The 13,682-nt window shown below is 39.7% G+C and overlaps 1 protein-coding gene across 1 annotated transcript in view; it reads right to left on the reverse strand.

Annotated features, from left to right (window-relative positions):
* Positions 1-664: 664 nt before the first annotated feature.
* Positions 665-13,682, reverse strand: part of LOC114883925 (zinc finger protein 160-like) — a 20,292-nt gene continuing 7,274 nt past the window's right edge. Inside the window, exon 4 of the mRNA XM_029202265.1 lies at positions 665-2,745. Within this exon, the coding sequence (XP_029058098.1) occupies positions 1,157-2,745 (1,589 nt within the window). The 3' untranslated portion in view covers positions 665-1,156. The remainder of the gene's footprint in view (positions 2,746-13,682) is intronic.

Here is a 13,682-nt window from a genome sequence, read left to right on the forward strand (position 1 = left end):
CTTTCAGTTGGTCTAACTGGGAGCAGTACTTGTTGGAATTAATCGTTTGGTTTTCTGGAAGGAGCTCAAAATAGAGGACTTCCAATCGCACTGTAGACACATCATCTTCTTTGGATGAAGACTAGCTGTCCGTGTGGTTGGTGGTGGTGCACTTCACATGCCCCACGATCACTTCCATTCCACATGATTGTACGGTATCCACTTTTTTTTTTTCTTTTTTTTTTTTTTTGCGGTAGGCAGGCCTGTCACTATTGTGGCCTCTCCCGTTGCGGAGCACAGGCTCCAGACGCGCAGGCTCAGCGGCCATGGCTCACAGGCCCAGCCGCTCCGCGGCATGTGGGATCTTCCTGGACCGGGGCACGAACCCGTGTCCCCTGCATTGGCAGGCGGACTCTCAACCACTGTGCCACCAGGGAAGCCCCCAGTATCCACTTTTCATCACCCATCACAATTTATTTTAAGAACAGAACTTTTTATTATGTTTAAGTAGAGAATCGCATGCAGATATACGGTCAAGGTTTTTTTTTTCACTTAACTTATGTGGAACCCAAGCATCAAAGCAATTCATATAACCAAGCTGGTGCAAATGATTTTCAACGCTTGATTTGGGTATTTTGAGTATGTCGGCTATCTCCCACGTGGTATACCGTTGATTGTTCTCAATTCATGTCTCAATTTGATCACTATCAACTTCAAATGGTCTACCTGACCGTGGAGCATCACCCAGTGAGAAATCTCCAGCACGAAATTTCGCAAACCACTTTTGACACGTTCGATCAGTCACAGCACCTTCTCCATACACTGCACAAATCTTTTTTTGCGTTTCGGTTGTGTTTTTACCTTTCTTGAAATAATGAAGAGTAATATGCTGAAAATTGTTGTTTTCCTTCCATCTTCAATATTAAAATGGATACACAAAAATTCACCAATTTTTATGTCTTTTTTTAAAATGCACGCTGATATCGCAGCTGTCACATAAAATCTAACAAAATTGTTTGAATGAAGTTAAAGACAACTAAGTGCTCCTAGAGCCACCTTACGGAAAAAACTGAACCTTCCGGGCAACCCAATATAATTTCTGTCCTGTATGGATTCTCAGGTGTTGAGTGAGGGCTGAGATGTGATAAAAGGTTTTGCCAAACTCATTACATTTGTATCAGCTCTCTCCGGTATGAATTTTTTGATGACTTACAATGTGTGATTTTTCACTAAAGACCATGGCACACTCATCACGTTTGTAAGGATTCTCTCCAGTATGAATTGTCTGGTGTCTTATAAGGTGTGCTTTTCGACTAAAGAACTTATCACACCCGATACACTTGTAAGGTTTCTCTCCCGTATGAATTCTCTGATGTCTTGTTAGGTTACTTTTTCGACTAAAGAGCTTGCCACACTTAATACATTTGTAAGGTTTCTCTCCAGTATGAGTTCCCTTATGACTTTTAAGGTGTGCTTTTCGACTAAAAAACTTACCACACTCAATACATTTATAAGGTTTCTCCCCAGTATGATTTCTCTGATATCTTGCAAGTAATGAATTTTGAGGAAAGACATTTTCACACACATCACATTTATGTAATTTCTCTTCTGTATGGAGAAACTGATGTCTGCCAGGTTTTGAGCTGTAATGAAAGATTTTCCCACACTCATTACATTTGTAAGGTTTCTCTCCAGTATGAACTCTCTGATGCTTTCCAAGGTTTGGCTTTTGAGAAAAGAACCTGCCACAGTCATTACATTTGTAAGGTTTCTCTCCAGTATGAATTCTCTGATGACTTTCAAGATTTGAATTTCGATTGAAGACCCTGCTACACACATTACATTTGTAAGACTTCTCTTCATTATGAACTCTCTGATGCTTTGTAAGGTATGCCTTTTGATTAAAGAATTTGCCACACTCATTACATTTATAAGGTTTCTCCCCATTATGATTTCTCCGATATCTTGCAAGGAATGAATTTTGAATAAAGACATTTTCACATACATCACATTTATGTAATTTCTCTTCTGTATGGAGAAACTGATGTCTTCCAAGTTCTGAGCTATAATGAAAGATTTTCCCACACTCATTACATTTGTAAGGTTCCTCTCCAGTATGAGTTCTCTGATGACTTGCAAGGTATGAATTGTGAGTAAAGACTTTTTCACATACATCACATTTATGTACTTTCCCTCCTGTATGGAAGAGCTGATGTCTTTTGAGGTATGATCCCTGAAGGAAGGTTTTGCCACACAGATTACATTTGTAAGATCTTTCCCTGTGTGCTTCCTGTTCTTGTGTCACTACTGAAGGACGCATAAAACCACTCGCATGTGTACTAGAAATGTTGGTTTGCACACTAGAAGAAGTTCCTTCAAGTGGTGAAAATGAGGCACTACTCCTGATATCCTTGTCCACTTGAATAAATTCATCAATCTTCTCTTCACTTTTAAATATATGCAGTTCAACCCAAAAGCTTAATGCCAGCCTATTTTCAATAGGCTTGATTCCTGCAATACTTCTAACATGTTCATCTCCCTTCTCAGTGAGATTTTCGTTATGGGTTATAGGTATTTGGTTGTAATTACTTTCCTCATCTCTCTTCTGAGACACTAAGTCATACATATTTTCTTGAACATCGCTGAGGTAAAAATGTTTCATTTCATTCCTTTCATGTCTTTCTGACATCACGGTTTGGAATACTTCTCCTCTATCAGTATTTGCTTTCAGTTGTAATATCTTGATCACATGCATGTAAGAGATATCTACAAGATATAAAGAACCGTAAGTATCCCATTCATTACAATTCATGAATAAATGTTTCAGGTTAAATAAGCCATACTAAACCAAATAATACTTCTATCAAGCAAAGTTATGAACCTCACCAACCATGATATTACAATTTGAAGAAACACAATAGGAATGATTCTTTACTAAAGCTAAAGTCATCAGAGGTAATTCCAGTAATTTTATGGCGCACTTTTAAACAACCTATGACAAAAATACTCACATTGGAAAAACTGCTGTTAGCTATCAAAGTGTAGTTTTCACCCATGATGCCAACCAAAGCACATACCAATTATCAGTAAACATACTGGTAATCTTTACTCGAGGAGAAAAGGATATTAAACTATATGTGTGTGTGTGTGTGTGTGTGTGTGTGTGTGTATATTTCCAGAATACTTATTATACATGAATAAATACTAAAGAACCAAAAATATATTGTAACAATAAATAAACCGAAACTAGCTTATCTAATGAATAATCTAAATGACTGCCACTTTAGAACTGGGAAACAAATATAACACAGAGAAAATGAAGAATTTGATAAATTTTTTTTTTTTTTGACCAGGCCCATGTGGCATGCAGGGTCATAGTTCCCCGACCAGGGATCAAACCAGTGCACCCCGAATTGGGAACAAGATGTCTTAACTGCTAGACAACCAGAGAAGTCCCAAAAAAACATTTTTTTAAAACAACTAAATATTTCTAAAGACCTCCTATAAAACTATGTACCCATGAAGGAGCATAAAACATCTGTAAGATCACCATCTGGAAATCAAAATTAAATAAATTAATTATCAATAAATGAAACATTCTCCAGTTATATGAACAGCCAATAAATGAGCAACTCCCTACATATGCAGGGATCTTAAACATCCAGTTCATTGGCTCTGGTATACATGTAATGAAGAATGAGCAACTTGTAAATTTATTTAATTACGGTCAGATACAATATTGTCGGGAACAAATTGCAAAAATAAGGTATACAAGATATAATGCAGACAAAGAGATAGTATAATAAAAATAGCAGAATAATAATATATCTTTTCAACCAAAATAACTTTTGAGTTTTTACTATAAAAAAATACACTATTCAAAGCTATCTAACAGTACTTATTCCTTTGAAAAGGCTTGAGGAAAATTATCCAGATTTTTCAAGGAAAGGAAGTAGACTCAAGAGGATTACGTACATGAACTCAATAGACAAAGAAACTACTGAGACAACCAGGATGTGCATCTGGACTTATAGTGTGAGAAAACATATTCTTAAGATGACCCTCAACCCAAGCAGCCCACCAGACTAAAGTACCAAGAGTTAAAAGTTCTGGCTGTTAGGAAAAAATGCTCCTATTGACAATTTTTTACAGCATGTCAATGTGGAGAAATGTTTACATACATTCTGGGTATATCTGTAAAACCAGAATTCTTAGGTGTGATATTGTGATTTATTAAAAATACGGACTCGGGGGCTTCCCTGGTGGCGCGGTGGTTGGGAGTCCGCCTGCCGATGCAGGGGACATGGGTTCGTGCCCCGGTCCGGGAAGATCCCACATGCCGCGGAGTGGCTGGGCCCATGAGCCATGGCCGCGGAGCCTGCGCGTCCGGAGCCTGTGCTCTGCAGCGGGAGGGGCCACAGCAGTGAGAGGCCCGCGTACCGCCAAAAAAAAAAAAAAAAAAAAAAAAAATACGGACTCGGTGATTCAGATGAGAAATTCATTACTTCCACTCACAACTTATCTGCCAAAACTGGTCCCTTGGCTTGCCTTGATGGAACGGGGCTGCGAAATTAGACAATGGGCAAAAAGAGTAAGAGACGTTTCACTAAAATCAATATACAGAATAAAAGTAGGAAAAAGAAAATATATTTAACATCACTAACCAGTGTGAGACCTCTGAGTTTTCTGTTTCCTCCATGTGAACCCCCAACTGCCTTCAGGGGTCATAAAAAAGGGAAAGTCTCTACTACACTCTAGTGATATACATTAGGAACTTGTAATTGTCTGTGGGAACTGGCAAATGGGAACAAAGTTTTTCAGAAACATTCTGAGCTCACTAAGTGTGCACTGTCATTGAAACACAGCTGAATTGATGTTGTGATTCTAGGAGATGGTATGTCAGAATAAAAAACACATCTTAGAGACTGGCTGTGTCCCTCCCACCCAACACTCTTACACTACACTAAGCCCACAGTTCTCGCAACAGGAAGGCATCAGCAAAGTACCTGGCTGAGGCAAAAGAGTATGTAAGGGGAAAAGCAGTAAATGCTCAAATCTCAAACATGCAATGCTCTAGGGTAGAAACTAATCCACTGGCAAAGACACAGAGGAAGGAAGAATAATTCTGAAAAATCAACGGAGTTTGTGGAGAAAAATTACAGTTCCTGAGGACCACAACAACCCCTGACTGGTACTACTATAATTTAACGTAATGCTCACTGATGGTGGTTGTTGATGGTGGTTATCTATGAAGCATGTAATATGATATTATATTTATCTATAGCTTTTTTTTTTTTTTTTTTTGCGGTACGCGGGCCTCTCACTGTTGTGGCCTCTCCCGTTGCGAAGCACAGGTTCCGGACGCGCAGGCTCAGCGGCCATGGCTAAGGGGCCCAGCCGCTCTGCAGCATGTGGGATCTTCCCGGACTGGGGCACGAACCCGTGTCCTCTGCATCGGCAGGCGGACTCTCAACCACTGCGCCACCAGGGAAGCCCCTATCTATAACTTTAAATCTAATTTGCCTGATATAAAAGAGCCCTGACACTATTTTCGTGGTAATAAAGTAATTGCTATAAAATGTCCATGATATAACGAAAATATTTTTCTAAATAACTCCTACAAAACTATGTGCCCATGAAGAAGCAGAAAACATTCTGAAATATTATATCATCTGTAAATCAAAATTAAATATTAATAAATGAAATATTCTCTAGTTATATTAACAGCCAAAGTCTGAGCATTTTAAGGATATAGTTACATTAGTTAAGAATGTGAACACAAGAAAGAATGCTACTAAAATATTAACTATAAATATACTTTAAACAAAGAAATGTACTGGCTTTAGAATATCAAAAGTTCATGCTAACACTCCATGTGATCAAACATTAAAATTAGCCTACCCCTCAAATTACTAGAAATCATACCATTATATTTCTTAACATTAGCTTTGCAAGGAAAAAAATGAAACCAATGAGGAGTGATATCAGCCGGATAGCAGAAAAGTAAACAACAGGCACTCATTAACATATGTGGAACCCAAGTTTAAAACAATATATAAACATACAAGCCTTTGGGAAAACTCTGCAAACGAGTTAACAAGCGATACCACCCAAGCAATTACCTATCCCGAAAACACTAAACCGAAAAGCGTAGCAAAGTTCATGACAATTTGCTGGCCTTCGACTCCCCAGTCCTTTCTTAAATTGCATTGAGACTGAACTGGAGGAAGCCTCTCAATTTTCAGAGGTGCCCTCAGCAGGAATGATAATAAAAACCACAATGAGATATTACATCACGCCTCTTAGAATACCTCTCATTAAAAAGACCAGAGGTGACAATTGTTATTGAGAATGGGGATAAAATGGAATTCTAGTAACTTTGAGACATGGGTTTGTGGCATTCCTCAAAATCAGAAAAAAAACCTGGAAAGACTTATCAGTCAGGCTCTGTTGATACTTTCTCACATCCATGATGACCACTCCACTACATAGCTTGAAGTGATTTATACATAGCAGAAAAACATTACAGGGCTTCCCTGGTGGCACAGTGGTTAAGAATCCACCTGCCAAAGCAGGGGACACGGGTTCGAGCCCTGGCCTGGGAAGATTCTTCATGCCACGGAGCAACTAAGCCCGTGTGCCACAACTACCTAGGCTGCACTCTAGAGCCCGTGAGCCACAACTACCGAGCCGACATGCCACAACTACTGAAGCCTGTGAGCCACAACTAAGGAAGCCTGCGCACCTAGAGCCTGTGCTCCGCAAAAAGAGAAGTCACCACAATGAGAAGCCCGCACACCACAACAAAGAGTAGCCCCGGCTCGCTGCAACTAGAGAAAAGCCCGTGCATAGCAATGAAGATCCAACACAGTCAAAAACAAATTTTAAAATTTTTTTAAAAAGAAATGGCTCAGGGATCTAAACAAGAAGACAGGGATTGAGACAGATCAATGCAGGTTCTGAGGTGCCAGATGGAATCAAAGAGCAGCCAGTGTTTTCCCACCTTCTGATGAGGCTTCCTAAAAACATCAAATGGGGACGGAAGCAGGACATGTTCAGGGATTGGCGACTGGACTGACAACTGAGCATACAGCGGAACCACGTGCCGAAGGAGAGATGAAAGGGCAAGGGACCTCCATAAAACAGCCTGCCTCATGCTCCTCAACGACAAGCAACAGCAAGTTCACAGGAGCCAGATGGCGAGTGTCGCAGATCATGATAAAAATTGTGCTTTTGTGTCTGTTTGAGCAGCAGACCCACTGGAGGGTGAAAGAATACATTTTACGTGTTGAAGGACAGAGCCCTATAACTGTCTGACTAGGGCAGAGTTGCCAAACACTATTAATAATGAGGCCTCCCTTCTGCCTTTCTGAGATCTGACCTGTGTTCACACTTTGATACATCCCCAAGCTGCACTGATGTCACTCCACAGCCCAGCATTCTGCCTCTTGCTACAATATGGGTAAAATATTCAGACAATAAACAGAAATTCCTATACCTGAGAAAAAAGAAACATGGTTTGCTGTGGCTTTTCCAGAATCATGGTTCTTTATTCAGCTAAGGATTGAGGACACTACTGAGGGGTCTACAAAAATATTTCAGAAACTTACCCACTGCTTGCCTCCTTCTGAATACACAGGGAACAGTTAAAATGCAGAAATCCACTCCCTCTTGAGAGAACACTGGAATCACAACTAACTGCTGAACAGTCATCAACAGGAGGACGCTGGAACTCACCAAAAAAGATACCCCACGTCCAAAGACAAAGGAGAAGCCACAGTGAGCCGGTAGGAGGGGCGCAATCACAATAAAATCAAATCCCATAACCGCTGGGTGGCTGACCCACAAACTGGAGAACACTTATACCACAGAAGTCCACCCACCGGAGTGAAGGTTCTGAGCCCCACGTCAGGCTTCCCAACCTGGGGGTCTGGGAAAGGGAGGAAGAATTCCTAGAGAATCAGACTTTGAAGGCTAGCAAGATTTGACTGCAGGACTTTGACAGGACTGGGGAAAACAGAGACTCCACTCTTGGAGTGCACACATAAAGCAGTGTGTGCATCGGGACCCAGGGGAAGGAGCAGTGACCCCATAGAGATTGAACCAGACGTACCTCCTAGTGTTGGGGGATCTCCTGGAGAGGCGGGGGGTGGCTTTGGCTCACCGTGAGGACAAGGACACTGGCAGCAGAAGTTCTGGGAAGTACTCCTTGGCGTGAGCCCTCCCAGAGTCCACCATTAGCCCCACCAAAGAGCCTGGGTAGGCTCCAGTGTTGGGTCACCTCAGGCCAAACAACCAACAGAGAGGGGACACAGCCCCATCCATCAGCAGACAAGCGGATTAAAGTTTTACTGAGCTCTGCCCACCAGGGAAACACCCAGCTCTACCCACCACCAGTCCCTCCCATCAGGAAACTTGCACAAGCCTCTCAGATAGCCGCATCCACCAGAGAGCAGACAGCAGAAGCAAGAAGAACTACAATCCTGCAGCCTGTGGAACAAAAACCACATTCATAGAAAGATAGACAAGATGAAAAGGCAGAGGGCTATGTACCAGATGAAGGAACAAGATGGAACCCCAGAAAAACAACTAAATGAAGTGGAAATAGGTAACCTTCCAGAAAAAGAATTCAGAATAATGATAGTGAAGATGATCCAGGACCTTGGAAAAAGAATGGAGGCAAAGTTCGAGAAGATGCAAGAAATGTTTAACAAAGACCTAGAAGAATTAAAGAACAAACAGATGAACAACACAATAATTGAAACGGAAAATACACTAGAAGGAATCAATAGCAGAATAACTGAGGCAGAAGAACGGATAAGTGACCTGGAAGACCGAAGGGTGGAATTCACTGCTGCACAACAGAATAAAGAAAAAAGAATGAAAAGAAATGAAGACAGCCTAAGAGACCTCTGGGACAACATTAAACACAACATTCGCATTATAGGGGTCGCAGAACGAGAAGAGAGAGAGAAAGGACCTGAGAAAATATTTGAAGAGATTATAGTCGAAAACTTCCCTAACATGGGAAAGGAAATTGCCACCCAAGTCCAGGAAGCACAGAGAGTCCCAAACAGGATAAACCCAAGGAGAAACATGCCGAGACACATAGCAATCAAATTGGCAAAAATTAAAGACAAAGAAAAATTATTGAAAGCAGCAAGGGAAAAATGACAAATAACATACAAGGGAACTCCCATAAGGTTAACAGCTGATTTCTCAGCAGAAACTCTACAAGCCAGAAGGGAGTGGCATGACATATTTGAAGTGATGAAAGGGAAAAACCTAAAACCAAGATTACTCTACCCAGCAAGGATCTCATTCAGATTTCATGGAGAAATCAAACGCTTTACAGACAAGCAAAAGCTAAGAGAATTCAGCACCACCAAACCAGCTCTACAACAAATGTGAGAGGAACTTCTCTAAGTGGGAAACACAAGAGAAGAAAAGGACCTACAAAAACAAACCCAAAACGATTAAGAAAATGGTCACAGGAACATACATATCAATAATTACCTTAAACGTGAATGGATTAAATGCTCCAACCAAAAGACACAGGCTTGCTGAATGGATACAAAAACAAGACATATATACATGCTGCCTACAAGAGACCCACTTCAGACCTAGGGACACACACAGACTGACAGTGAGGGGATGGAAAAAGATATTCCATGCAAATGGAAATCAAAAGAAAGCTGGAGTAGCAATACTCATATCAGATAAAATAGACTTTAAAATAAAAAATGTTACAAGAGACAAGAAAGGACAATACATAATGATCAAGGGATCAATCCAAGAAGAAGATGTAACAGTTATAAATATATATGCACCCAACATAGGAGCACCTCAATACATAAGGCAACTGCTAACAGCTATAAAAGAGGAAATCGACAGTGACACAATAATAGTGGGGGACTTTAACACCTCACTTACACCAATGGACAGATCATCCAAACAGAAAATAAAGAAGGAAACGCAAGTTTTAAATGACACAATAGACCAGAGAGATTTAACTGATATTTGTAGGACATTCCATACAAAAACAGCAGATTACACTTTCTTCTCAAGAACGCATGGAACATTCTCCAGGATAGATCACATTTTTGGTCACAAATCAAGCCTCAGTAAATTTAAGAAAATTAAAATCATATCGAGCATCTTTTCTGACCACAATGCTATGAGATTGGAAATCAATTACAGGGAAAAAAACATAAAAAACACAAACACATGGAGGCTAAACAATACATTACTAAATAACCAAGAGATCACTGAAGAAATCAAAGAGGAAACCAAAAAATACCTAAAGACAAATGAGAATGAAAACATGATGATCCAAAACCTATAGGATGGAGCAAAAGCAGTTCCAAGAAGGAAGTTTATAGCTATACAAGCCTACCTCAACAAACAAGAAAAATCTCAAATAAACAATCTAACCTTACACCTAAAAGAACTAGAGAAAGAAGAGCAAACAAAACCAAAAGTTAGCAGAAGGAAAGAAATCATAAAGATCAGAGCAGAAATAAATGAAATAGAAACAAAGAAAACAATAGCAAAGCTCAATAAAACTAAAAGCTGGTTCCTTGAGAAGATAAACAAAATTGATAAACCATTAGCCAGTCTCATCAAAAAAAAGAGGAAGAGGACTCAAATCAATAAAATTAGAAATAAAAAGGAGAAGTTACAAAAGACACCGCAGAAATACAAAGCATCCCAAGAAACTACTACAAGCAACTCTATGCCAATAAAATGGACAACCTGGAAGAAATGGACAAATTCTTAGAAAGGTATAACCTGCCAAGACTGAACCAGGGAGAAATAGACAATATGAACAGACCAATCACAAGTAATGAAATTGAAACTGTGATTAAAAATCTTCCAACAAACGGAAGTCCAGGACCAGATGGCTTCACAGGTGAATTCTAACAAACATTTAGAGAAGAGCCAATACCCACCCTTCTCAAACTCTTCCAAAAAATTGCAGAGGAAGGAACACTCCCAAACTCATTCTATGAAGCCACCATCACCCTGATACCCAAACCAAACAAAGATACTACAAAAGAAGAAAATTACAGACCAATATCACTGATGAACACAGATACAAAAATCCTCAACAAAATACTAGCAAACAGAATCCAGCAACACATTAAAAGGATCATACACCATGATCAAGTGGGATTTATCCCAGGGATGCAAGGATTCCTCAATATACGCAAATCAATCAATGTGATACACCATATTAACAAACTGAAGAATAAAAACCATACGACTGGGCTTCCCTGGTGGTGCAGTGGTTAAGAATCTGCCTGCCAATGCAGGGGACACAGGTTCGAGCCCTGGTCTGGGAAGATCCCACATGCCGTGGAGCAACTAAGCTCATGTGCCACAACTACTGAGCCTGCGCTCTAGAGCCTGTGAGCCACAACTACTGAGCCCGTGTGCCACAACTACTGAAGCCCGCACGCCTAGAGCCCGTGCTCCACAACAAAAGAAGCCACCACAATGAAGCCTGTGCACCACAATCAAGAGTAGCCCCCGCTCACCGCAACTAGAGAAAGCCCACGCACAGCAATAAAGACCCAACACAGCCAAAAATAAATACAAATAAAATAAATTAAAGAAAAAAAAAACCACATGATCATCTCAATCAATGCAGAAAAAGCTTTTGACAAAATTCAACACCCATTTATGATAAAAACTCTCCAGAAAGTGGGCACAGAGGGAACTACCTCAACATAATAAAGGCCATATATGACAAAGCCACAGCAAACATCATTCTCAATGGTGAAAAACTGAAAGCATTTCCTCTAAGATCAGGAAAAAGACAAGGATGTCCACTCTCACCGCTACTATTCAACATAGTTTTGGAACTCCTAGCCTCGGCAATTAAAGAAGAAAAAGAAATAAAAGGAATATAAATTGGAAAAGAAGAAGTAAAGCTGTCACTGTTTGCAGATGACATGATACTATACATAGAGAATCCTAAAGATGCCACCAGAAAACTACTAGAGCTAATCAGTGAATTTGGTAAAGTTGCATGATACAAAATTAATGCACAGAAATCTCTTGCATTCCTATACACTAATGATGAAACATCTGAAAGAGAAATTAAGGAAACACTCCCATTTACCATTGCAACAAAAAGAATAAAATACATAGGAATAAACCTACCTAGGGAGACAAAAGACCTGTATGCAGAAAACTATAAGACACTGATGAAAGAAATTAAAGATGATGCCAACAGATGGAGAGATATACCATGTTCTTGGACTGGAAAACTCAATACTGTGAAAATGATTATACTACCCAAAGCAATTTACAGATTGAATGCAATCCCTATCAAATTACCAATGGCATTTTTTACGGAACTAAAACAAATCATCTTATAATTTGTATGGAGACACAAAAGACCCTGAATAGCCAAAGCAGTATTGATGGAAAAAATCAGAGCTGGAGGAATCAGACTCCCTGACTTCAGACTATACTACAAAGCTACAGTAATCAAGACAATATGGTACTGGCACAAAAACAGAAATACAGATCAATGGAACAAGATAGAAAGCCCAAATGTAAACCCACGCACCTATGGTCAACTAATCTATGACAAAGGAGGCAAGGATATACAATGGAGAAAAGACAGTCTCTTCAATAAGTGGTGCTGGGAAAACTGGACAGCTACATGTAAAAGAATTAAATTAGAACACTCCCAAACACCATACACAAAAATAAACTCAAAATGTATTCGAAACCTAAATGTAAGACCGGACACTATAAAACTCTTAGAGGAAAACATAGGAAGAACACTCTTCGACATAAATCCCAGTAAGGTCTTTTTTGATCCACCTCCTACAGAAATGGAAATAAAAACAAAAATAAACAAATGGGACCTAATGAAACAAGCTTTTGCACAGCAAAGCAAACCATAAACAAGACGAAAAGACAACCCTCAAAATGGGAGAAAATATTTGCAAATGAATCAACAGACAAAGGATTAATCTCCAAAATATATAAACAGCTCATGCAGCTCAATATTAAAGAAACAAACAGCCCAATCCAAAAATGGGCAGAAGACCTAAATAGACATTTCTCCAAAGAAGACATATAGATGGCCAAGAAGCACATGAAAAGCTGCTCAACATCACTAATTATTAGAGAAATGCAAATCAAAACTACAATGAGGTATCACCTCACACCAGTTAGAATGGGCATCATCAGAAAATCTACAAGCAACAAATGCTGGAGAGGCTGTGGAGAAAAGGCAACCCTCTTGCACACTTGGTGGGAATTTAAATTGATACAGCCACTATGGAGAACAGTACGGAGGTTCCTTAAAAAACTAGAAGTAGAATTACCATATAACTCAGCAATCCCACTACTGGGCATATACCCAGAGAAAACCATAATTCTAAAAGACACATGCACCACAATGTTCATTGCAGCACTATTTACAATAGCCAGGTCATGGAAGCAACCTAAATGCCCATTGACAGACAAATGGATAAAGAAGATGTGGTACATATATACAATGGAATATTACTCAGCCATAAAAAGGAACGAAATTGGGTCATTTGTATAGCCATGGATGGATCTAGAGACTGTCATACAGAGTGAAGTAGATCAGAAAGAGTAAAACAAATATCGTATATTAATGCATATATGTGGAACCTAGAAAAATGGTACAGATGAACTGGTTTGCAGGACAGAAA

This window comes from Monodon monoceros, unplaced genomic scaffold (assembly GCF_005190385.1).
Source record: "Monodon monoceros isolate NGI ecotype Baffin Bay Population unplaced genomic scaffold, NGI_Narwhal_1 Super_Scaffold_10, whole genome shotgun sequence".
Classification (NCBI taxonomy): domain Eukaryota; kingdom Metazoa; phylum Chordata; class Mammalia; order Artiodactyla; family Monodontidae; genus Monodon; species Monodon monoceros.